At 40.1% G+C, this 26808-nt stretch overlaps 2 protein-coding genes across 3 annotated transcripts; both read left to right on the top strand.

Annotated features, from left to right (window-relative positions):
- The first annotated feature begins 1471 nt into the window (after positions 1–1471).
- LOC124133661 (putative ankyrin repeat protein RF_0381) lies at positions 1472–9255 on the top strand. Its single transcript, XM_046498120.2, has 6 exons — positions 1472–1566; positions 4103–4280; positions 4730–4839; positions 5663–5786; positions 6434–6633; positions 8390–9255. The coding sequence occupies exons 2-6, from the start codon at positions 4142–4144 to the stop codon at positions 8597–8599; spliced, it is 783 nt and encodes a 260-aa protein (XP_046354076.1). The 5' UTR covers positions 1472–1566; positions 4103–4141; the 3' UTR covers positions 8600–9255.
- Positions 9256–18709: 9454 nt separating this feature from the next.
- On the top strand, positions 18710–25851 carry LOC124133660 (nocturnin-like). Of its 2 annotated transcripts, none has more exons than XM_046498118.2 (3): positions 18710–18784; positions 20365–20533; positions 22084–25851. In XM_046498118.2, exons 2-3 carry the CDS (start codon positions 20371–20373, stop codon positions 22899–22901), a joined length of 981 nt encoding a protein of 326 aa, XP_046354074.1. In that variant the 5' UTR covers positions 18710–18784; positions 20365–20370; the 3' UTR covers positions 22902–25851. The 2 variants fall into 2 exon arrangements, with proteins under 2 accessions (XP_046354074.1, XP_046354073.1); XM_046498117.2 differs by having other exon boundaries at positions 18726–18784; positions 20331–20533.
- The last annotated feature ends 957 nt before the right edge of the window (positions 25852–26808 follow it).

The following is a 26808-nucleotide window of genomic DNA, read 5'->3' as shown; positions in this document are numbered from 1 at the left end:
AAATGTAATTATGTTGTCATGCTCAACTGGGCATATGTGGCCATAAATTATTGGGGTGTATGTCATGTTGATGTGGTGTAAGGTGTATAACTATCTCCCAGTCATGCGACACGCCCTCGGTGAGAAACCGCCTCCGTGATCTGGTGGAGGAAGTCTGCCCGAAGAACGGAAGGTCGATGCATGTTTTGAACCAAGGCTGCGTATTACCAAAAATCGTTAAATTATACTTGTTGTTACCTTGCCTGGCAGTTGGCATTAAGGGGCTAAAACAAGGACCAGTGGGCTCGGAGTCAGTATACTGTGTTTGAGTGGGGTATCAATGTTAAACTGTGACGTGGGATCACAATTAATGAGCTTGCACGTTGCTATATATATAAGTGCACTTATCTTGAACGCGAAGTGAAACCCCTCATCTTTAGTCAACAATACACTATTTTTCATATATTCATATGTTTGATTGGTTACTAATACTTTGTCGTAAAATCGTTGAATAGTATGAGTGAGCTGGGTTTAACGCCGCTTTTAACAGTATTCCAGTTATATCACGGCGTGTCAGCTTAATGTGGGGGGAAAGCCCGAAGTGATACAGGTCTTAGACGTTTACCACTTTGGTGAAACCCACGAGCACGGGCATGGTGCTGACAAACCTAGAAACATAATCGGGGCAAGCCGGGATTCGAACCCACAATCATAGGTTTCTGTCGTGCCCGCGTGACGCAACACTCCACAGCGAATTGTTGCACCTCAGATGACTGGGCCACCCGTGCTCACGAATATTGTTTATGAAGAACATTGATCAACATATGACAAATCAACGTGCTTCCAAACTCTCATATGAAATGCATTTAATTTCTTTCTCCATATCACAAATTTGGTGAAAATGTTAGACTTATTTGGTTATCTTCTCGAGGCAAGGGAGTTGACTGACTGAAAAAGTCCAGTTTCCATCCTTGCCGAACCAGGCTGCAATTTTGGGGTTACATTTTGGCTGGATTAACGAGTCTATGCATAGTCCAATCAAAATCGCGTTACGAACTAGACATCCAGTATTACCCATAGGCTTTTTTTTCTAAGAAAATATAGGAAAACATGGGTATGCTGATCACCCGTGGAGGTATTAAATTGAGGAAGACAATGAAAAAAATGGATGAACTAGCTAATCAGCATGAATCAAAGTTAATAAAATATTTTCACTGATAAACGTGTTTCTGTGGGCAAAATAGCTTTAGAGAGGGGTGTTTCTTTATTTAAATCAGACTGCGAATTCACCGTGCATGACCCCTCGGGCTCGTACCGAAAAGTCATTTGTATTATTGGAGAAAAATATTGGACGCTGATATTGACAGTTCAATACAATCGTCAAACCTCGCCCCTTTCCTTGGTCTATCTTCAAAGTTAACTTAAAGCTGCAAGACACGGAAACAAAGTGCGGTTAGGAGCTGCACTTTTGGTGATGTCGGGAGCTTAACACCGACAACGAGAGTTAGCTCCCTTTGTAAACACGCTCTGTCATGATGTGTTGATTGTTGATACTTCGTCTTGCAGAACAGAAGAGATCGTAGTTAGGTATAACTTTCTATTCGAATGTTAATGTTAGTTGATACAACTATAGATATACACAAATTTTAATTATTTATGCTTTGTATACGAAAGTCAATCGAGCCGAGAATAATCTCACGGTGCCATATGACTTGACGACGTTTGCGATTAGAGTGAGTGAGTGGATAGTGTTTTAGGCCACAGTCAGCTGTTTTTTTCAGTAGCCTGACCAGCGATCTTGTTGGTACGATGATACACAAGCAGCCCGGTCATACATGGTTGTGAACAATTCTCGGAAAATCTTTACTTAAGATACTAATTCTTTGAATGTGAGTGAGTTGGGTTTAACGGCACTTTTAACAGTATTCCAGTTACATCACGGCGTGTCAGCTTAATGTTGGATTAAAGCCCGAAGTGATGCAGGTCTCAGACGTTTTACACCTCGGTGAAACACACGAGCACGGGTATGGTGCTGACAAACCTAGAAACATAATTGGGGCGAACCAGGATTTGAACCCACAATCATAGCTAGGTTTCTGGCGTGCCCAAGGGACGCAACTCTGCACAGCGAATCGCAGCCCTTAGACGACTGGCCAACCCGTGCCCCCTCTTTGAATGTATGACAAAGTATATTAATTAACAAACTGTGCAATGAAAAGAATGCTCATTGTTAGGAGAATGAAAATCTCAAAACAGTCTTTAGATCAAGTATGATTTTTGTATTCAGTCGACTGAAGAAATATAAGCATACAATTTTGTAGTGTCTATCGATGTTTGACGTTTAGTTCACCAAAATGGAGACTAAAAAGACAAATTTTCACACCCTGTTCTGGCTATCAAAATGTTTTTTCCTCCTGTTCAAAATATTATCAACATTAAGATTCTAACCACAGACCTTCTGATCCGAGGTTGGACGCTTTGTCCACATGACCAAAGAGGTTAACCCTGTCAACAAGATGACAAGGTAGGATGTCGTCTGTGGGATGACTCCACACCCTGCTACATACTCCCCAGTCAACAGAAGGCACGTCTCGGGCCACATTGTAGGGTACTGAGACAAGCTCAGTCCCATTACTGGCACCAATATTGCGTCCATAAAATTTCTGAGTCATGTGATGGGATTCAAACCACGGACCTTCATATCAGAGGTCGGACACCTTGTGCACATGACCATTGAGGTTAACCTCGTCAGCAAGCTGACAAGGTAAGGATGTCATCTGTGGGATGACTCCATGCCCTTATACAATTGCGTAAATATCTATAGGTCATAACAAATTAGTTTTGTTCATACAAAATACTATATTCAAAGAATGCATTAATTACAGACATATATTAAAAAAAGTTTTCAGCAAACTCATCAGCTGTATTGGGTAAGGGCCTGTCTGTTGAAGATTTACCCAACATTGTTAAATATCATATTTTGCAAGAAATATCTTCGGAAATGTTTGTAAATTAAAACCAACAAAACACTTCCCATACCGGTAATCATAATAAAAGCAGAGTCCATTGTATGATTCCAACTATATCATAACCATGTGTTTATGAATCTCTAAAGTAGAGATACTGGCAGGTGTTTGCAAACAAACATGGGAATGCATGGTACATGTTAAAAAAGGAAGTTTTGTTTGTTTGTTTGTTGTTTAACGCTGCACTCAGAAATATTCCAGCTATATGACGGCGGTCTGTTAATAATCGAGTCTGGACCAGACAATCCAGTGATTGATATCATGAACATCCATCCACGCAAGTGGGACACAATGACATGCATCACTAAGTCAGCGAGCCTGACCACCCGATCCCGTTAGTCGCCTTTTACGACAAGCATAGTCACCTTTTACGGCAAGTATGTTTACTCGTGGGGAATCAAACCCTAAAATATTATCTTGACGGGCTCAAACTTGTGAGCTTTATACCATGTTATAAGAGACTGGGTCATTTATTAGAACAGTGTATTAGAGAGGATCGAGATTGGTCTACATTATTTCATGACCCCTCCCCCCCCTAAACTTACCAGTCTCTACCCTAAATAATGGTAAAATCTATTTTGTTCTTTTTGAAAGAGATATAACTGTCAATTGGTGCCTCTTACGACAAGCATAGTCACCTTTTAGAGCAAACATAAGTTGCTGAAGACCTATTCTACCCCGGATCTTCATGGGTCAAAATAGGAAGTAAGTGAGTTACATTTAACGTTGCTTTGAACAGTATTCAAGTTCTATCACTGCATATTAACTTAATGTTGAAGGAAAGCCCAAAGTGATGCAAGTCTCAAATGTTTTCCCTTTGGTGAAACCTAGAACCATGATCAGAACAAACCAGGATTGAGACCCACGACCATAGGTTACTGGCGTGCCCAAGGGATGCAACTCTGTACAGCAAATTGCAGCACCTTACACAACTGGGCCACCTGTTTCCCCTTAAAAAAGCAAACTTAAAATGCGTGAACCTTGTATGTTTTGTATATTTTCTCAATTAACTTTTTGAAGCTTTCCTACTTCCCAGAATGCTGTAACACAGGTCACATTTAAAGACAAAACTTAATATTCATGTTCTTTGTTCACAGTCCACAATGAAATAGACAGAAGAACTACAAATTACTATTATGTCTACCCTGGAGCAAGAGTTGCACAATGCAGTGAGGGGTGGTCAACTGCCCCAGATTCAATCTTTGCTCAAGAAAGGAGCCAAAATTGATGGCATCTACTATGGATGGACGCCACTACAGCAAGCCATTGATGTTGGTAGGTGTTAAGAAAAATAGGGAATTGAACATGTTGAAGCGTGGAATTATTTCCCTTTTGTCTAGAACAAGGAACATTTTGTAGTAGCACCAGAAGTGTTCAAAAGTAAGCGTGAAAAAAAAAGTGATAGTTGTTTTAACCCTAATGTAAAAGGTATTTTTTCTCAGTGTTAATTGTGTTCAGGCATGTTGGAAGGGTAGAATCTAACATTTTTAGTCCACTAGTCCTTACAATGATAACATATAGCAAAACCCTTAAAAAATGGCAAATTTCTACTGGTCCTTATGATACCTTAACTATTGGCCAGTTTGGCAAGGACTACAGGACTAGTGCCAATTTCTAATGCTGCATGTAGGGGAGAAGGATTGTTCTTTAAAATACAATTATCACCTATTTGTGACATGTTCTACTCTGTGTTGTTGTACTATATATTCAAATTTCTTCCCAAGGAAATGAAGATGTGGCGATATTTCTAATAGGGGAAGGCTGTGACATCAATTACCATGACAACAACCATCTGGCACCGTTTGAGAATGCTGTCAGAAAGAACCTGGCCAAAGTAAGATTCCTTAGACTGAATCCTCCTGATGCCGTCCTGTTAATGTAAAAAGGGACAGGTTTGCAAAGCTCCAGATAAGCTGTGTATTTGTGTAAAATATCCACAATAAATCACCATGACCAAATTACTATTGAGTTGCTTGCACACAAATATGCATGAAGAAATTTGATACCCCAATAGTATAACAACACTGGCTTAATTACCCAGCTTGCATTCATGCATGTCTTTATTTAAGGATTGACTGTGTATTTTTTTTCAGCAATGCTTATAATTAAATTCGACAACGAAAACATACAATAGTTTAACCCAAAAGAGTTGTATGTATCAAAACAGACGAAAATGACGAGATTCATAGACATGACAGTTGAGGAGCTGAGGCCTGCACGTTTGCTAGTTCATTCCTTCTCGGTCTCAAAGGGTTGTTTAGGTAATGAATATGCATGAATTTTGCTAAATATCTTGTGCATGACGATACACATGAGCAGAAAGGGAATTCTCTCGACTGTAATATTGGGATTCCCGCACATTCCGTAGTTATGTAACTGTGACATGTCCCTGTTTAACATATTAAAAGCCAGTGCCAAAACAAAATTCTGTCTTAAAGGTTGATTGCCTGTTTATTAAACATTGAGATACACAACTTGAAGGGTTATTTCTGCTGTTTGTGAAGAAGATAACTGTTAGTGGGTAAGTGAAAACATTGTGCAAGGGCGGTTTCAGCATTTTTTAAATGGGTGGGTTCCGGGGGGGGCGGGGTCTGGACCCCCTCTGGATCCGCCTATGTTCTGTTGGTGAAGACTAAATCGCTATTTATGACTTTAAGGTGTGTGAAGTATTCCTGAAGAAGGGCATCGATGGTAACCTTGCGTTGTCGGATGGGGAGACCCCGCTGAATGTTGCTGTTGAGAAAGGCAGCACCAAGCTGGTCAGTGTGCTGGTCAATGAAGGTAATGTATCAGCTAACATGACTCTCTCATAGAAGATAAAGACATTCACTTTGTCATGGATTACTCTTTGTAATGACGCTCTTGCTCATTTCTTGTCACCATTTGTTCAAGAAATAAACAACTAGTGGGTTTTGATAAGAAGTACAAGCTTAAAATTTTTAACCAATTTTTGATAATGATGATACCCACAATAGAATCCGACCTCGGAAATGTCATTTTATGAACAGGTGGGCTAAGTTTGGTATTTCCCGCATATTCTCACAATCCTCACGTCGATGACATGTACCTTTTTTCCTAATACCAACTGTCAGATCTCTCCCACTTTTGGATGCGGTTGCTTGGTCACTGCTTTATCTGTGCATCCCAGCTACATCTCTGGGGAACAACTCACAAGACACTTGACTCAAAGTAACGTCGCCCAATATATGACGTCATCAAGTTGCGAGCGCATATTTGAATCACCAGAAATTACGTCATGATAGAACGTTTTTTTATGAAATAAAGACATGCTTCGTTCTTCATTGCTCTTTGTGACTTATCACGTAGCTCTCTCAGGATTTATTCTCCCTGCATTGTTTAATTGTACAATCAACGATCATGAGTCGTTTATTTCTATCTAGTTATTACTTAGGGTTTCTGTTTCTCAGGGAAAGTTGACCTGAGCTGTAAAAGCAAGCGAGGACAGTCGCCACTGTACGTGGCGTGCTCCGAGGGCCTGACTAAGATTGCCTCCATGCTGGTGACCTCAGGGGCAGATGTCAACTTTGTCTGTGACGATGATGGGCAGACTTCACTCATTGCTGCAGCTAGCAGCGAACACCTGGATGTCGTCAAGCTTCTCTTAAAAGTAAAGTTTCTATTCTAGCTTCATTAGATGGGAAAGATTCTGACTCACAGTAATACTACATTTGTAATTAGTTTTGCTGGTGAGTGGGTATGCTCTAACATAACTGAAATACTGTATACTTATAGTGATGAGTGAGTATGGTTTTACACCAGTGTTAGCAAATTTCCAGTAATATTTTGGTAGAGGGCTTCACACATTATACCCACATGGGTAATCCAACTCTGCCTTCAGCATTTCAAGCCTATGGTTTAGCCACTAGGCTACCCCACCACCCCTACTACTGTGCTGGTGACTTTGCTTGTCGTAAGAGGCGACAAACAGGATCAGATGGTCAGGTTCGCCGATTTGGTTGATGCATGTCATCGTTCCCAATTGTGTGGATCGATGCTCATATCAATCGCTGGATTGTCTGGTCCAGACTCGATTATTTATTGACCCCCGTCATATAGCTGGAATATGGCTGATCGCGGCGTTAAACAACAAACAAACAAATACTACTGTGCTATACATATTTGTGATTAATGCTCGGCTTGGAGGACTGCCTGCTTGGTCTTGTGAATAGAGTGTATTCCCAGAGATTGGAAGGTCGGTGGTCTGAAGTATTCATGTTATAATGCAGCATGGTATGTCAATGGGCTAGCACTTTAACAAACCATTAAAATGACTAACAGGAATTCAACATTAGCCAATAAAAAAATAGCTTCCTAGAGTTTTACAGCAGTTGTTTCAAAATGGCAACTTCAGTTCGTGACTATGCTTTGGAAAATATTTTGATAATGTTCTCAATGCAAAACTTGAAAACTGAAAAAAAAAGTATTCTGGAATGTTTAATAGATGGCCGAAATTTTATTGGCAGTACTTCGCCCGGGCAATGGAAAGTCTTTTCCGTTTCATATGTTTATGGTTTTTGAAGCAAGAGATGGACAATGTCTAGCATTCAGAATCAATCTACAGCCCGTAGCTGACATTCGGTTAGGCCTCTGTTAACCTTTTCGGGGTTGCATGATTAGAAGACACATTAAGAATTTCACGAGCTCATAAGCAACACTCTGAATGGTTGGATGAAAGGTCGTTCTGACGCTATCTCTAATGGGATGTCGTTAGATCTTTGTGTTGGGGGACAGGGCACTAACATCTGATTTTAATTCAATTCTGGTAACATGGGTGTGTGTTGCTAGTAAACACTGTGCCAGGGTATGCTTGTGATACAGTGTTTAAAACAATTTTAAAACCCTAAAAGTGACCAAAAGTGGGCAGGTGACCTTCAGATATTGCCTGCCCATCTTCAAAGTTACCAGCCCACATTCAGACATTATAAACTTTGAAAAAAAAACTAAAAAAACTAAGAGACAAATCTTGATTCAGTTGAAATAATGCAAACAATTACATGTACTTGAGAATCTATGAGGAGTTCTGATAAAACTGAATACGTAAGTGGTCTTATTTGAAAGACAGTCGGGCAGGTTGAGACAAATTTTATGCACCCTGACAGAAATTATTCGAGGCGCAGGCAGACAGGCAGGCAGTTATGTCAGACACTGTTGTGATGGGTCCAAATCCCAGATGCTGAGTTTGTCTGTACCATACCCATGCTCATGCTACACTGAAGGGGTAAATGTTTGTGCATCAGGATGGGTTTTCCTCCCACAATTTGACATAACATGATCTGACTGAAGAACAGCTCATAGTGGCATTTAAGTGACATTTAACTCACGCACTCACAGAAAAGTTGACATTGTTTCCCTCTTCTGTGCAGTACAACGCAGACGTGAACCTCCAGGACACAGATGGGTGGACGGCGCTGTGGCATGCTTACACCAACAGCAGCGAGGACATCATCGAGCTGTTGCTGAAGGCGGGGGCAGACAGAAACATCCCCAACAGCGACGGCCTCACCATCATGGAGGACGCCAGGGAGAATGAGGATGACGAGATGCTGATCTTGTTCCAGAAGTATCTCACATGACACTCGTCCAGAGCTTCACAATCTCAAAACACAATGAAAGTCCACTTTTTGTGTCATGACAAGCTTTTCACATTTCAATTTCAATTATAGGTTCGGGTGTTTGTTAGTTTAACCCATGCTCAAAAACCGGCATTTGTCTCACTCATCACTTCACATTTAGCCATGGGTAATCTTCAATCAATATGGTATCATACTTCGCTCTTATGATTATCAACCAATCAAAACATGTGACACAAAGATGTGGCACTGATTGGAAAGGGAGGTAACTCCAGTGTGCACAGACTGTTGCACTGATAGGGAAGGGAAGTAACTCCAGTGTGCAGAGATACCTAAAGAGAAGGTGAAAAAGTTTGGTTGAGAGAAATTAAATATATAGGCTCCAGAGCTCCAGATATGCTTCTTATTTGCATAAAATATGAAAATATTATTAGCATTACCCAATTAATTGTAAATGAGTTGCCATCACATACTATGAAATGACATATAACAATCTTAGTGCTAAGATCACTTTTTGGAACAGTGTCCTGGCCTTCTGCAATCTCATTAAAGTCAGACCTTAGTTCTTGCTACTGCTAAACAAAGATCTGAGGACATCCCATTACGGGTCACGTCAGACCGACCTTGCACGAACTTTGACTTTCTCGTGCTTTACGGCACTAATTTCAAATTGGCGACTACGTATCGAAACATATTTTGACAAATTCTCGATTACAAATTTGAAACCTAAACAAAAAAACATTCTGGAATGGCTGATAGATGGTCTAGATTGTATATATTCAGTAACCTGTAACTATCGTTTGGAATACCCCATGTTAAAGTTTTCGAGGTTGTATGATTAGAAATCACATTCCGACTGTCACTTTCATGATCTGGTAAGCGATGCTCTCATTGGTCGGATGAAAGGTCGTTCTGATGTGACCCCTAATGGGATGTCTTCAGATCTTTGTTTAGCGGTAGCGAGAACTAATGTCTGATTTTAATGAGATTGGGCCTTCTGAATCGTGTACTGATCTGCCAGTAAAGAGTAACGTGACTCCTGGCCCCTGTTTCATAAAGGTATTGTAGCACTACAACACTCGTAAATATATGTTAAAGTATGTGAGTTAATATATCCATAGCGCTTTGTTGGACGGGGCCCAGTAGTTCAACCTAAGCAGGATAATCCGAGACTTTACTTTTATTATGCATTTCCATGTTTCAATGGGTATCATGTTTTTTATTGGGAGAGGGTTTCCAACTTGTTCTGCTTGTATTATTATCCCATCGTTTACTGAAAAGGTATTATTTGTCATTTCAATGTTGTTTTCTAACTTTCCACACAACACCCTCTGTAAATAATTCTAATTTGATGGAATCGCAAGGTCTCAAATATAACGTGGCCCTTTTTCATTTCATTCCATATTGAACCATCTTCTCGAGGCAAGCGTGTCCACTAACCTATATCAAGGCCTAGTTTCTACCCTTGCCTCATCAAGGCCGTTTTTCTTGGCTCAACCCTGGCGCCACCTCGCGTAGATCATGAGTTGTGCCTCTTGTAATGAAAACGTGATATCCAATCAGATCGCTGTTCTTATTCCGTATGGCTTCACAAAGTTGGCGACTACCATAGGCGACAACCTAGTCGATCAGATAACGAAAACATTCACATTTCATTTCTGACGCAAAAACATAGGCAACCGATGGGGGGTTTGAAAGATGAAAAAGACATAATCGTATCAAGAAAGACAGGCAGCAGTAAATCACCTTCATACGAAGGTGTACAATCGTGGATGTTGATTTTGTGAAACGTTCTCTGATTGGACTATCGATATGTGCGATAGTCCAATCATATTTAGCACAGAAAAGTGGGCTTGATGTGGCAAGGGTGGAAACAAGACTTCGGTAAAAGGGCTAGTGGACGCGCTTGCCTCGGGAAGATGATATGGAGCATGTTGAATGGCTTTGCTTTTACTTTGGTCAGTTGTATATGACATACTACAATACGATTGTATCTGTTATAAACAGCCCATAAGTGTAATTACTGAACTTGCAGTACTTACATGTTGTGTCTGACATGTTTCATGATTCAGAATATACAAAATGAATTTATGATTATAATATTTGACTTTTTTATCACAACAGAAGGAACATATCTTTTGAGGTAACAAAAGGTCCAAACTGAATTTTTTAAAATTAGTTCATGTACAGGGTGTTCATATCATATGCATAAACACCATTGTAAAATATGTCGAAGTTGGATTAAAAACGTATATCTGAATGCCAACAGTTTCCAACAAGTCAAATTTCTGAAACGGTGCTAGTATTTTATCTATGATCTTCATAGCACACCCAGTTAACATGTGATGGCCAAAGTGTGCAGTCACGCGTACCGGTACCCTCTCTTGGGTAGTCACCTGTAACATCCTCTACTGGTTAAGCACTATCCCTACAATAAGTGCGCTATCCCTACAATAAGTGCGCTATCCCTACAATAAGTGCACTATCCCTACAACAAGTGCCTTCTGGAAACTGTCTGAGGATGGCGGCAAGTGTACAGGAACAAGGCATTGCTTGCTCCCATGTGCCAGTACTTAACTCACAACCATTCTAACCAGACTAAGTTAGAAAAGCGATCTTGTGGTCAAATCGGTTCTATTTAGGAGATAAACCTGTGTTTTCAAAAAGAATTTGGAACCAAATGTGCCGCGTGGACTCTAAAACTAGACATACATTCCCTTAGTCAATTTCTATCATGTTTTTTGCTCAAAATGTATTACCAAAACATACTTTGAATATTGTACTAATCACAAATCTGCATTTTGTAAGTTATAACTGTACATATTATTAATTACAAATAACTACCAACAATTACTGAGAAAGAAGTACTTTTGTTTTAAATATTAGCGTCTGGCTGTTTCAGTCAGAGGTGATTATTGTGATTTAATACCTCTAATGGACCAATTAGAATCGACTAATTTTCAAACTTATTGTAGAATTCTTGTTTTACAGAGTAGGACTGTCATTCTGCATGCATTATATTATTCTTTCAACTGTTGGGTGTTATTGTTCATACTTAACAAGTAATATTACATTCCGTCCTTGTGGATATTTTTTATTGTTGGAAGAAATGTTTAATTTCTATATTTGCAAAAATTGGAATAAATTGAATTACATTGTGGAATTGCTTTGTCTGTTGTTTGTTGTCAGTTTCAGATAAGGTAAAATTTAAGAAAACTTCACTTTGCAAAATCAATGATTTCATGGTCATAATTGTTCAGGGATTAGATTACAGAATGTTAACATCTTTTGCCATCCTGATTATCTGACCGCCTCTGTGGTCTGGTGGTAGAGCGTCCGCCCAGAGAGTGGAAGGTCCAGGGCTCGATCAACGGCCATGTCATACCAAAAAAGACATTAGAAGATGGTACTTGTTGTACCCTGTCTGGCGCTCGGCATGAAGGGGCTAAAACAGGAACTGGTTGGCTCGGAGTCAGTGTACGGTGTCTGAGTGGGGTATTCATGCTAAACTTTGGCATGGTATCTGAGTGGGCTAAGTGCAATAATCTTGGACGTGGCATTAAACCCCATTTCACCTCACCTCACCTCTAGATTATCTGTGGAATGTTAAAATGTTACACTTGTGGAATGTTAACATGTTTTTCTTGTGGAATCGGGTGGTCAAATTCTTTGACTGGTTATGTGTCATTGTTGGTTGGTTTGTTGTTTAACGCCGCACTCAAAACATATTCCAGCTATATGACGGCGGTCTGTAAATAATCGAGTCAGGACCAGACAATCCAGTGATTAATATCATGAGCATCGATCCACGCAATTGGGATCGATGACATGCATCAACCAAGTCAGCGAGCCTAACCACCCGATCCCGTTAGTCGCCTTTTACGACAAGCATAGTCACCTTTTTACGGCAAGCATGGGTTGCTGAAGACCCATTCTACCCGGGAATCTTCACGGGTGTTATATGTCATTGTATAGATGGCATGGGACGTTACTCACGCTATTAACCACTGGTTGATTACATGTCACTGGAATATTGATGAATGGGGCGTAACACATTCACTCTCACAATCTATGCATACACACCACATACACAAAATATTCAGTGTCAAATAGCGTGCATATTCTATTAAACGCTCTTGGAAGAAGACCTAATTCATGTTTTCTTTATACTTCATGACGTTCATTTTGCGTTTGGGGCGGTCGGGTAGCCTAGTGGTTAAAGCGTTCGCTCGTCACGCCGAAGACCCGGGTTCGATTCCCGACATGGGTACAATGTGTGAAGCCCATTTCTGGTGTCCCCCGCCGTGATATTGCTGGAATATTGCTAAAAGCGGCGTAAAACCATACTCAGTCAGTCAGTCAGTCATTTTGCGTTTACACTGAATTGTTCCTCAATACCACTCACAGGGAACAGTGGTGCATTTAGGGCCACATTTCCGTGATCTGATTTGCATCCTTTCATCGCAGGTTCGAACATCAAAATTACCCTTTTATGATTCTTGGTCTTGTCAGAAGCTACATTTGCTCATTGTTTTTCATAAAGTGGTATTTAAACCTCTACGATCTCCATTAGTTTAAGATTCCTTTGGAGTGAGTGAGATGGGTTTAACACCGCTGTTTACAGTATATATCGCTGTGTGTCTGCTCACGGACGTATATATACGTCTTTGGTCTGCTTAATGTGGGAGGAAAGCGCGAAGTGATGCAGGTTTCAGACGTTTACCACTTTGGTGAAACCCAAGAGCACGGGTGGTGCTGTCAAACCTAGAAACATAATCGGGGCGAACCGGGATTCGAGCCCACAATCATACGTTTCTGTCGTGCCCAAGGGACGCAACTCTGAACAGCGAATCGCGGGGTTATGGGCCGGAAGAGCGAAACCTAGCCATAATCAACTCTAAAATCTATTCGCTTTCGTGAAGCTACAGTAAGACTGGTCACGCTACAGTAAACACGGGATATTGCTGTACCGGGACTCTCAAATTACAAGAAAAACACAAAAATGCGTATACCGTATTTACAGTAGTAATTTATTAGATGCTGAAGTATAGTATAGTTGCACAAAAGTACTTTACATTAATTTTAACAAATTTAATAACTCTAATACTTTAATATTTCATAGATGTACATTATAATTTCTACAAAAACAACAATAACTTATATCTTAAATTATGGTAAATACATAAATACATTCTATAATAAATTTGTCATTCACTCCAAGTGGATCAGGTCACCAACGTGATCTGTGTACTCAACGTCGCCGATGACGTTGTTGACGAGATTGTCTTCCAGAGCCTGAAGACGGTTGTCAACCAGCCGGTATCTTCTCTTTCTGGGTGGTGCTGACCAGTGGATGAGCTTGGACTTGAAAGATTCCATCTCATATTGGATAGGTTGGTGGGTATGGTTCGCCTGCAATTAAATAATTGCATTTTAACTAATATTAACTATAAACAAATACATACATGTGACAAATACCTGTGGTATCTAAAAATAAGTAATAATAATAAGTAAAATAAATAATTGAATAGTTTGTTAAGCAAAGTCTTTTGAGTCTATGTCTTTAAGTTTATTATCATCATGATCATGTGGATTATTTTCTAACCTGCAAAGCCGCTTGAAGAATGCCGTTTTCAGTGATCACCGACGCTCTGCAGGCAGCAACAACGCAGTTCCAATACTTCTTCTCACGGACCGTTTTCTTACAACGAAACTTGAATCCCTCATAAAACAAGTGCTGACCACCTCGCACGGTATCAACCATGGTCACTCGAACTTGTGCATTAGCAATTTTGGACATAGATAATGTTGTTGTTGCATTAGGTGTTTAAGAGGTCGCCTTCTGCCTAGGCAATTTCGGCTGACCTGTCCCTCTTTGGGACTCCTGTGTGTGAGAAGGGTTCACATATCTATTGTGAGTTCGGTGTTCACATAATTTCTGTTTTTGCATTGTTATGATTTCTATTTTCTTATATTGATATGATTTCATTTTTATCCTTGGCTGTTCTGTTTATATACGTTCGAGCAACTGTCCATCTCTCAGAAATAGAGTTAGTTTGGCCTTCGCTATTGCATCTCTTGGCTTTAGAAGATCTATGACAGATAGCGGATCTAACTGCAATTCTTGTTTTAACCTAGCCCGGGCTGGGGCATGGTCTTGACATTCTAGTAACAGGTGGTTAATGGTTTCAGCCTGATTGCAAGATGAACAAACCTTGTCATAGTGCTTTTTGTGACCAAGTCTGAGGCGTGAGATAGCAGTTTCAATTTTCCTTCCATTTGAGTATGTGTTTGGCTTTTGTTGGACCTTGGGTTGAATTTTGTATAGCCATCTGCCGATCTTACTTGCGTCCCATTGGGCTTGCCATCTTTTTGCTATGGAGGCTTTGATTTTGCTTTTTATCTCTAGTTTACTAAAGGGAATAGGCTGTATATCCGCTTTGTCTAGAGCTAGCTTCGCCAGTGAGTCTGCTTTTTCATTTCCATGAATATCTATGTGAGAGGGGATCCAACACAGCTCCACCTGTTGCCCTTGGTCCGATAGTTTTGTATATTCGTATAGAATATTGTTGACTGTGTTTGGCCTGGAGTTTGAGTTTCTCCCACTGATGGCCTGAAGTGCACTTAGCGAGTCTGATAGGACGACTGCCTTTGCTTCCGGGAGTTCCGGTATGAGTTTGAGTGCATGATGAATTGCCTCCACTTCAGCCGTGAATACTGACTGACCATCAGGCAAGCGAACTGAATGTGCTTGGGGTTTGGAGCTGTGGATATGGATCCCGTAACCAGCACTGTTGTTGATAGGATTCTTGGATCCATCAGTGTTTATATGGGCCCAGCTGTCCCAGGTAGTTTGAATTTTAGTGATAGCTACTGATCGTAGTAGGGTTGGGTTTTCTCTTTTAGTGAGACATAGATAAATAAGTTGCGATCTTTATATATACCCTCAAATACATACTGTATGTATTCTTAAGAAACGACTCTCCTCTCCTCTCCTCTGTTTGAACAGCACGGGCGCTAATCTAAACTACGGTAATCCGGTGTTTTTATAGCCATTACTCATTTCTCGCTAATACCCCAACTTGGGTTTTCGCTTTACTGATACTAGGGAAAATTGGATTTTCGCTAACCCGGCACGACACCAATCGCGGCGCCTTAGATGACAGGGCCACCCGTGCACAATGCCTTCGGAAGTATGCTGACATGCTGTATTGTTACCGATACACCATTCAAAGCGGTTATGGCTGAAACGGCATCAAGAGAAAACGACATCTTGACTGCCACGGTAGATTCATACTATTGCTATACTATTTTGCAACAAGAAAACTAGACATTAGGTATGTGTCTTATTTTTAATTATATTCATCTGTACTTTCTTTATAGCGTATGGAGATATATTTTATACACATGCTATATTTCCAACAATATATCTTGTAAGCTCACTTCTCCTAAATATAGATGTATAGTAACTGATTCGTGCAAAAGATTTATTCCTAAGATGACGTCTTGTAACAATACCTTTTCCCAAAGAAACCAGTTAGTATTGACTCGCCCGATGAAATAAGGATGCATATAAACACGCAGACTTTTTACCAACAGTACGTCTTTTAATCACGTCTTCCAACTAGTGAGTGGACCCGCCCGTTTTAGCCCGAAACCCCTTCAAAGCAGATTTAAACCCAAATCACTCACTCACTTTAACAATGGCGTTTGCTTCTGACATCAGTTTGAACAACATCGCAGCAGAGAGTGCAAGAATAAGTGACAGAGGTCACATGCCATCAATGTTCATTGCAGGGTGTGCGGTTTGTCCTTGGATGTGTCAGTGACGTACATCCAAGTTGAAGGTTATTGTTTGTTCACGCATCACACGTGTTGATAAATCCATATGGATACAACTACGCATTGTCCCCTCACGGCAAACTTTCTGCACACTGCCCTGACTTCCTCGTGAGTCATTGTGAAGCACAGATCCGCATTGCAGCAACACGGATCAAATCTTCAACACCGACTCCTGTCAACGCCAGCTTGAAGCGTTTTTTTCTGATCGTTGTAAGTTTTTATTGTTTTTAATGCACTCAACAATATTCCAATCTAATCAAAAACAGATCTCAGAGCTTGCTACCGCTACACGTAGCGAGAACGTAGCTGCGCCCCTCGTGGTTCATTGTCCCTGCTGTGTTTTCTTGTTCGATAAACAACTCTCACTCGTCGTTCATTTATTTTTTTGTTTGATGTTTAACGCCGCACTCACGATATGACGGCGTCTGTACATAATCGAGTTTCGGACAGAAAATCCAGTGATTGATATCATGAGCATCGATCTACGCAATTGGAATACGATGACATGAATCAGCCAAGTCAGCGAGCCTGACCACCCGATTCCGTTAGTCGCCTCTTACGGCAAGCACGGGTTGCTGCATGAAAACCAATTCTAACCCGGATCTTCACGGGTCACCAATTTTATGAAAGCGAGTCAAATACCAGAACTATTCACTCGTTTCATAAAATTGGTATTAAATGGGAGCGAGTATTATATTTTTTAATTTGTCGTTTATTACTTCTTCTTTTTTTGAATTTCACTGTCGTGTGTCAATAGGTAGACATCTGCGCTATCCACAGAATAATGCAATTGAGTTTTACAGAATAATACTTCAAATACATTGAAATGTTGACACGTATTATTTTAATACCATACAACGGCCTACCTTTAGAATTCAGTGATCCGTTCTACAAAGCCACCGTAGTGTGGTGTGATCGCAACTCCCATACTTCAACAAAGACCGCTACGGTCGCTTTGTGGAACGGGGGCCCTGCGCCGCAAAGGTTAACAAACACGTCATAATGTCCTATGAATTTTAATGAAAGATACACCGGCGAAACAATACCATGTGACGTCAGCCAAGCAACAGGGTTACTGGTGTGATAAAGTGTGCAAAAGCTCCTATCAGTGATCTATCATCTCTACATGCAAATGTCATTGAATAAACCCGGTGGTGTTGAGAGTTTTCATTGTTTGTTAGCGAAACCGGTTAATATAGCTAAACTATAGTTCCTGCAGCAAATATAAGCACGCGCTTTGATATTCTAAGACTTGCATGGTTTATTTTGGATATATTCCCGTGTTATGGGTTTTCAGAAGCTTAAGAAACACTCGTTGTTTTCTCGCTAATCGCAACTGTAAAACATCTTACTCACTTATAAAAGACGACTTTATCTTAAAAACAGGCCATCATCTGAGTATTTACAATGTTTGTAAAATCTGGTCATGCATACACTGAAGTTGACTTATGTTATATCTTTATTCAACCATATGAAAAGTCAGAAGGAATGGGTGCATAGTCAGAAAGAAATGCGAACATCAGTGACTTGTAGTGTAACCAGAGCTCTAGATACTTTTTGTCATTAAACAATATATCACGTGGCTAACCACGGGTCAGGGTAGTCCTGTGGGTACCCGGTCCTACTCAGTACCCACCCGACCCGGGTACCCGAGCTACCCCTCCCAGCCCTAACATGGCTAAACGTATGATGTCCGAAAACCTATGATCCAACGATATTTATTTCAGGGTCTGTATGACAGACTACTAATTGTTGTTCCGAAACGTTGTGTTCCTCATAATAAAGTAGTTGACATCCATATATTCTCTTCCTTATGTGTATCACTTCTAAATGCCTTTCAAAGCCCCGATTTTTGTTGTTGATTTTTCCCCCCTGAAAATGCCAACAATTTCACAAATAAATAGATTTCTGAATCTTCCAAATTCAAGCGAATTGAGAACCAGATTATTCTAAAACAATTTTTTTTTATAATGAGTTACTATGTACTTTTTTTTACTATGTACAATACATTGTTCTACCACTCTATTAACTTTCCAAGTTACTTGAGTTTCGGAAGTTTTTGTTGATAACCTGCGACCTCACAATGCCTAACCGAAACTAGTGTGAATAACTACATAAATTTTGTATTTGGGTATGGTCAAAAACTCAAAACAACAAAATACTAAAATATAAAGACTTATGGGCGGATCGCCCTGGCCCATCCTGTACACGCCAAAGACGTTCTTTTAGTTGCAATGCGCGTCCTCTGAGCGCATCTATAGACAGGATCCTAGTAATTTATGTCACATTGCACTTCCGGTACGTTTGTTGTTGCCATTGACTTCGTTTATAGAGATTATAATAAGGGTAAGATCCAAAGGGCATTTGTTAAGAAAGGTTAACGTGACATTGTGAAATATGCTGCCTGTATACAATATACTACATACTGTTAAATAACAATATCCGGTTTCTGAACTCTTGGTGTTTGAAAATGACGTGCTGTGTCCGGATTTCGGTCAATTACTTTCCGTTTCGCGCGTCGTTCACTGATAACAGTTGTGCTTGATAAATAATTGAGTGAGTTTGATACTAACTGACATCGTTAAGAATGGTTGAGATCCACACATCCTTTTTGTGAGGTCATAAATAGCAGTCTTAGCAAGTTGGATTCAAGTCATTCATCTGTGTAAGGTGGGCCTAAGTCAATGATTTTTTATCAGCTGATGATGTGGATCAATCAAAGTTTTAACGATTTGCTTGAGTACATAGAGGCTTTTCACATGTGGCACTTATTACAAAATATAGACAGCAAATGGGCAGACAGGGTAAAGAGCAAGGGAAGGTCATGTGAATACAGTACAGAGTTCAAATCCCAGTTCGCCCCGATTATGTTTCTAGGTTTGTCAGCACCATATCTGTGCTCGTGGGTTTCACCAAAGTGGTGGCCCTAAACGTCTGAGACCTGCATCACTTCGGGCTTTCCTCCCACATTAGCTGACATGCCGTGATATAACTGGAATACTGTTAAAAGCAGAGTTAAACCTAACTCACTCACTCACTCAATACAGTACATTTCATAGCAAGCCCATATAGGCTACAGTAGGGCTGGGATTGGGATGGGTAACACAGGCACTCAGGTTGTGTGGATCCTGAGTGGGACTTGGGTACCCACAACACTACTGGGCCCCATTGTTAGTCACAAGATATATTGTTTATTGGTACCAACAATAAAACTCTGTGGTTATACTCTACATATTGCTGATGTTGGCATTTTTTTTTGACTATGCACGATTCCTTCTGACTTTTATATGTTTGAGTCAAGTTAAAGCTTCAGTCACTTCAGTGTATGCAAGGTCAGATCGTTTTATACGTGTATCTGAATAGGTTGTGCCAGGGCTCTGGTAAAAACTTCCCAATAGGACATTTTGTACCCTGGGCTTGAGACCTGAAAGGGGGTCAGGTACCTGTGTAGTAAATTTGGACTCGTCCCAGACTTACTATAATATATTGTCCCAGTCTTAGTCATGCAATTCGCTGCTCAGAGTTGTGTCCCTTTGGCGTGATAGAAATCTATGATCAGGGGATTTGAATCCCAGATTCACCCGATTCTGTTTCTAGGTTGTCATCACCAAGCTCTTGGATTTGTGGTAAATGTCTAAGACCTGCATCGTTGTGAGCTGACACGCCATGATATGACTGAAATGTTTTTCATAGCTGTGTTAAACCCAGCTCGCTCACTCAGTCAGTCAGTCACTCACTCACTCACTCACTCACTCACTCAGTCAGTCACTCACTCACTCACTCACTCACTCACTCACTCACTCACTCACTCATTCACTCACTTAAATGTTTTTCATTGTAATTCCTGTGATTTGTACAATGTTGGCAGAGATTGTTTTGATTGTGTTTGCAGGGCTAATGTATTTTTGATGCCATCTCATTGCCAGTTGAAGATGAGTGCTGAAGAATCTATGGGAACTCAGGTTGTTTTAAAGGAGGTGCAGACTGCAGTGTCCAAGAAGAATCTACCCTCCCTATTAAAGAGGCAGTTTAAATCCCTAAGTGATGAGGATGGCCCCTGTGTAAGAATATTTCAATGGAACATTTTGGCGCAAGGTACTTTTCTAAGCTATTTTTATGCAGGAATAGGACTAAATATTTTTGTGCAACAATGTACTTGTTCAATCTCATTAAAATCAGATCTAAGTTCTCGCTACCGCTAAACAAAGATCTGAGGACATCCCATTAGGGGTCACGTCAAAACAACCTTTCATCTGACCAATCAGAGCGTCGCTTACCAGATCATGAAAGTGACAGTTTGAATGTGATTTCTTATCATGCAGCCTCGAAAACTTTAAAACAGGGTATTCCGAACGATAGTTACGGGCTTAACGACTGAATCTTTACAATCTAGACCATATATTAGCCATTCGAGAATGTTCTTTTGTTCAGGTTTCAAATTTTTAAGCGAGAATTTGTCAAATATGTTTCGAAGCGTAGTCGCCAATTTGAAATTAGTGCCGTAAAGCCTTCTGATTGGCTAATGTCGACTTCTTGTCAGTAATTCCATTGGTCGGTCAGAGTTCGCGAAAGGTCGGTCTGACGTGACCCCTAATGGGATGTCCTCAGATCTTTGTTTAGCGGCAGCGAAAACTAAGAAATGATTTTAATGAGATTGGTACTTGTTTGGATGTTTTATGTGGGCTCTTAGGAACCTAAGTGTGACAACAAGACAAATACTGGTCTATGATGTGAGTCTATTAATCTTGTAATCAATATATATACTCATCAGCGTCATTGTTGAAGGGTCACCTAGGTATGTAGGGTGTCGAACATGAACATATGCCAACAAGCGTCAGTAGGTCTGCATATGGTATGAAATGGTTCATTAGAGATGCCACTGAACTGCACTCTTGGAAGTTCTACATTTTTTTCATATTATCGGTATGATCCCTCAATTATGATGATTATGATGTATAGTCCCACACTCAATGTCACTCCATGGTCACTCTGGTTAACATAGAATTACAAGTTAATCAACCATAGGCCGACACGAGCCAGCACGCATGTATTGTTTAAGCGGAAGAACTCTACTCAGCGCTAATAAGCGGTGCTATTTGGTGTGTGATTGGATTAATGTAAGGTTGGATTAAAGTGAGGATTCTCCTGTTAACCTGACAGAGGACGTTTTCTTTAGATATAAATCCACTGATGCTTGAGAGGAGGGGGGTGTCGCATTCATATTGAGTCACATTTTTGGCTAAGGACCAGTGGTCGCATTCTTTTGGCGACACATTAATTTCACGATTTACAGTAGCTTAGCTGTTATGAAATTACTGGTTGTAATCTTGACCCATCATCTTCCCGAGGCAAGGGAGTTAACCGACTATAAAAGTCCAGTTTCCACCCTTTCCGAACTAGGCTGGAATTATGGAGTTATATTTTGGCTGGACTAACGAGTCTATGCAAAGTCGAATCAAAATCCCGTAACAAAATCCCCAACTGCCTTGCAGCTTTCAATCGATTGCAGGATTTGCGGAGCATGTGTACTGCCAACTGGGCCTTGACAGATATTTTCCAAATCTGTTTGTCTTTTTGATCTACCTGCTCATGTACTTTGAAGCACTTATCATGTATCATGTATCATGTGTTGGTTGTTGTTTCAGCCTTGAGTCAGGGTGATGACAACTTCTGCCTCTGTCCAATTGAAGCTCTGGATTGGGACAATCGTCACTTGCACATCCTGGAAGAACTGCTCACCTACAATGCCTCCGTGCTGTGTCTTCAGGAAGTGGACAGATTCTCTTTTCTTGAGGAGAAACTGAAATCTGTGGGATATAAGGGAGTATTTTTCCCCAAACCGTACTCTCCGTGTCTCGACTGTGACATCTCGTACGGACCCGATGGATGCGCAGTCTTCTGGAAAACTGATGAGCTAGATCTCCTCGACCAGGAGAACGTCGTCTTGCAGAATCTGATGGGACATGCAACAAATCAGGTCTCCATCATCTGCAAATTTCAAACAAAGAAAGGAGGCAAGCAGTTTTATGTTGCTGTGACCCATCTGAAAGCAAAGAATGGATTTTCGGATGTTCGATATGAACAGGGACATTTTCTTAATGCTACACTGGAGTCTATGACTGGCAACCATCCGGTGATTGTCTGTGGAGATTTCAATGCTGAACAGACAGAGAAAGTCTATGAAGTGTTCAAGACAAGTAAGGTGGGACTGGTCAGCTCCTATGCCCAGCTGTCCGGGGATGGGTCCGAGATTCCCTTCACCACCTGGAAAGTCAGAGGAGGGATTACCGGCAAGAAGGAACTGAGTCGGACAATTGACTACGTGTGGTTCACGCCAAGCAAGATAGGTCTGAAGTCTGTGTTGATGATGCCAACCGTCCACGAGATTGGAGAAAACAGACTGCCATCACACACATATCCGTCAGATCACCTGTCACTAGTCTGTGACTTTGTATTGAAGTAATTGATGATTCCACTTAGGACAACTCTAGGATATTAGGCTTAGGGACGACCATTTTCTTTTTTTTCGACATATTAAAAAAATTATACTTTTTCATTCTTAATACACTCTAAATACCTTTTTTATCCAGTTTTCGAAAAGTGAACGAGATTAACAATCAGCATGATTTTCTAGGGCTAGATAAGCGTTGTCGTGGGGCTCTCGCCATACATAAAATGGTCCGTCTCTGATGTAATGTACCTCATTCCCTCACATACAATGACTATTGACCAACACCTCTTGCTTGTGACATGCCATTTTTATGGATTACAGCTGATTTTATTTATGTATTTATGAATGTCAAAATACCTGAATCTAATTGGTCAATCAGGGGGGTGTCAAAATCACAATAACATGCCTCTGATTGGACAGCCTTTTTACTGCTTTATATTACCTAATTTGAGGTATATAAATTAGTCGGTACCAAACGCTTTTGAGTCTACAAGCACAAACCTGCTATATGGCATTATTTTCTGTAGACTTTAGAGTTATTATATGGTCTTTTATTATTGTTTTTGGTTTAAAAAAATAAATTATGTTTAATGCAGCACTCAGTAATGTTCCAGCTACTTGAAGGCAGACAATAGTAGCTGAGATTACAAGACTGGAGAGAATGTTACTGTACTCAAGCTTGGAACTAGTGGCTTAAATCGACCGATGAAATGAGGTTTTATATATACTCCAGATATATTCCAGATTAAAAATTTGTCAAAATATGTTTCAAAGCGTAATCGCCAATTTGAAATTTCAGCCGTAATGCACGAGAAAGCTGACATCTTGTCAGTCCTTCCATTGGTCGGTCAAAATTCACCCAAGGTCGGTCCGATGTGACCTGTAATGGGATGTCCTAAGATCTTTGTTTAGCGAAGGCGAGAACTAAGATCTGATTATAATGAGATTGAGGAATTCCAAAACAGATTCCCAGTTGTACCTCGTGAGAGGTCACACTATGGGAGGTTCAGGACTTCAGACAGTCATTGTGTTCACAAATCTGATAATGTATACTGGAAAGCTTGTCCTATGGATACAGGTTTGGTTTGGGTTTGAACAAGTGCCTGTATCAGGGCCTATAAAAGCGACTATGTTTGTAGTAAGAGGCGACTAACAGGATTGGGTGGTCAGGCTCGCTGACTTGGTTGATGCATGTCAACGGATCCCAATTCTGTGGATCGATGCTCATGATGTCAATCACTGGATTATCTGGTCCAGACTCGATTATTTACAGACCGCCGTCATAAAGCTGGAATATTCCTGAGTGTGGCAATAAACAAAAAAACCCAAAAAAAACAGGGACTATAAAATTCTATCACTGACATGTCTAGGTTCATCATCTGAGGACATCCATTGCGGGTCGCATCAGAATCACCTTTTATCTGACCAATCAGATTGTCGCTTACCAGATTAGGAAGTTGACAGTAGTAATGTGCTTTCTAATCATGCAACCTTGAAAAGTTAACACAGGGTATTCCAAACAACAGTTATGGGCTTTACGATAGAATCCGTCAAAAACATAGTCTATCTGTCGCTTCAACGGGACAAACATTTGAACGGAGACTTTGCATAGCCCATTGGAAGTACTGCCATAGCGTCTAGGCCTTCTATTAGACTGTCCGGTATGTTTTTTTGTTCAGTTTTCAAATTTTGAATCAGGAACGTCAAAATATTTTTTAAAGCGTAGTCGCCAGTTTGAAAGTAGTGCCGTTTAGCGGCAGCAAGAATGAAGATCTGATTTTAATGAGATTGCTCAGGTTGAGTGAGAATTAGCCTGAATGTATTTCTACATGAGTTAATGCTATGGTAGATAAATGGACGGGGAGTCTGCAAACAGGATAGGAGTAATGTCAGCAGAACCATCTTCATCACCATGTCATCAATGGCTTCAATTTAATAAAGTACATGATATTTACAGAAGTATACTCAAGGGTACACCGGATATTGGGCCTAAGGTTCAGAAATATTTTTTAATCTGTACATTCCAAACATTCAGCATGGAATTCCAAACACTTATGTTGTTCGAGGTTGATCCAGTGGATTCAGACAAGGTTGTAGGGTGCACACTTTCTGAAGCTTTCCAAACACTAATACATTCAGAAATGTACAAGTTACTGGTTATACTAAAAGTAAATGTATGACATTATAACTATCTTGTTTGCTGAAATGTTTTTAATATAATTACAAGATTATTGAACACGATTTGCCCATTCACAAAATACACCCATCCTTTCTGAAATGATGTATGAGACCAAAAGTATGTTTTAACATCATATATATATACTCACCATTTTGAGGGGGAAGAAAGCGTTCTTTGAGAAAGTGTTTTGGTTGAAGTTTCTGTTAATTTGGTACAGATACTACAAATTATTCCTCACTTATAGAAATTTGTTTTTAAGTTGTGTGCCCTTGCTGAGTGTGAAAATGTATTCTAGGAATTAATATTTTCTGGATGAAAATATAATATATCTAATTGGATAGCCATTTCCTGAAAACAAAGTTCTTTCACCAAAACTAGATTAGGACCAGAAGATGTTGAAGGCATTTTGGGGGGGAATATGAAAATATGGATGACCATTTTTTAGAAATATGTTTTTAACTTCTGACCCAAAACACTTTTGTCTTAGAATAAAAAAATATATTTCTAGAATCTTGCAAAGCAGTACAGAGACGACTTTGCCATAAAAAATAGATACTTTCCTGAAGGAAGTGCTTTTGTACTGAGTCATGGGACAATGCAGTGTTGACAAGCTCCTCACAGCGATAGCCTGTTTGCGGAGCTCTCTAATACTATCGCTGTCACCAGTCAAAACTCCCCACTGTGATAGGTGACCACAACCATGCTTGGAGTTGAACTCGCAATCAAATGACTGTTGTGTTTTCAAACAAGTGACGACTGTCGTGATGCCGAATACACTTACCCCTGCTAAATTACTTTTCTTTGTTTGACAATTTGAATTTCTATTTCATTAAAACTATCATGTGATTGATATGGTAAGAATGTAAGGGAGAAGTTGGTGGATTTCTGTTTGTCTGCAATCTCGAACCAATCTGATTATACAAACAACAAAGTAAATTCATCTGGAAAACATGATCAGTTATAAACCTTTTCAAAATGAACTATGACGGCATTCACAAACACATAAACAAAAGTATGAACATGACTGCATTTGGGGTTAGAGGGCAAATTTCAAGATTCTTGTAATGGCCACGCCCACTCTGGTGGCAGCCATGTTACCGAGAGTGTAACAAAGGTGTCACGCGCTGGGAAGGAGCTTGCAGTGTTGACAGTAAGGGGAAGTAACTCACTCCAGCCACGTCCGGGTACCAGGCCTTGTCATGTCAGAATTTATTTATTTTTATTACGATCTGAATTTTTATGGGAAAAAGCCATAAACTATCTAATAAAAAAACCCCTACATGCCTTAAATGTACAGAAAGGATGCTTAGTGTAATCTTTAAATAAATAACATTGGTTTAATGAGTACTAAGGGTTTTGGTCTGTTCCAGTTCCAAAGTTCATTGAAGTGTGAGTTTCATCAGAATTGAGACACACTCCCCAAACCACAAAAATGCTTGATTAACTTTGAAAGTGTTGACACCGTCCAAGAGAATGAGATAAAAAGTTACCTCCCATACCTTCCATTTTACTATGGTTATCAGTCATGTCATTTCTTTGGAGTAGTATACAGAACCTTTGATATTAAACGACAAGTTATGGTGAAGCATTGATCTCACAGATAGCCTTGGATACTCACTTGTGATATGTGTACATATCTGTGACTGTGATATTTTCTAGAATCATTTAGGTTTATAGAAAGTTTTAATGAATGAAATACCTCAGTCCCTGTAGTAGCATCTTCTCGAGGTAAGGGAGTTA

The sequence above is a fragment of the Haliotis rufescens genome, unplaced genomic scaffold, assembly GCF_023055435.1.
Source record: "Haliotis rufescens isolate VD_foot unplaced genomic scaffold, xgHalRufe1.0.p SCAF_7, whole genome shotgun sequence".
Lineage (NCBI taxonomy): Eukaryota > Metazoa > Mollusca > Gastropoda > Lepetellida > Haliotidae > Haliotis > Haliotis rufescens.
This window is presented reverse-complemented; position numbering and strand designations above follow the sequence as displayed.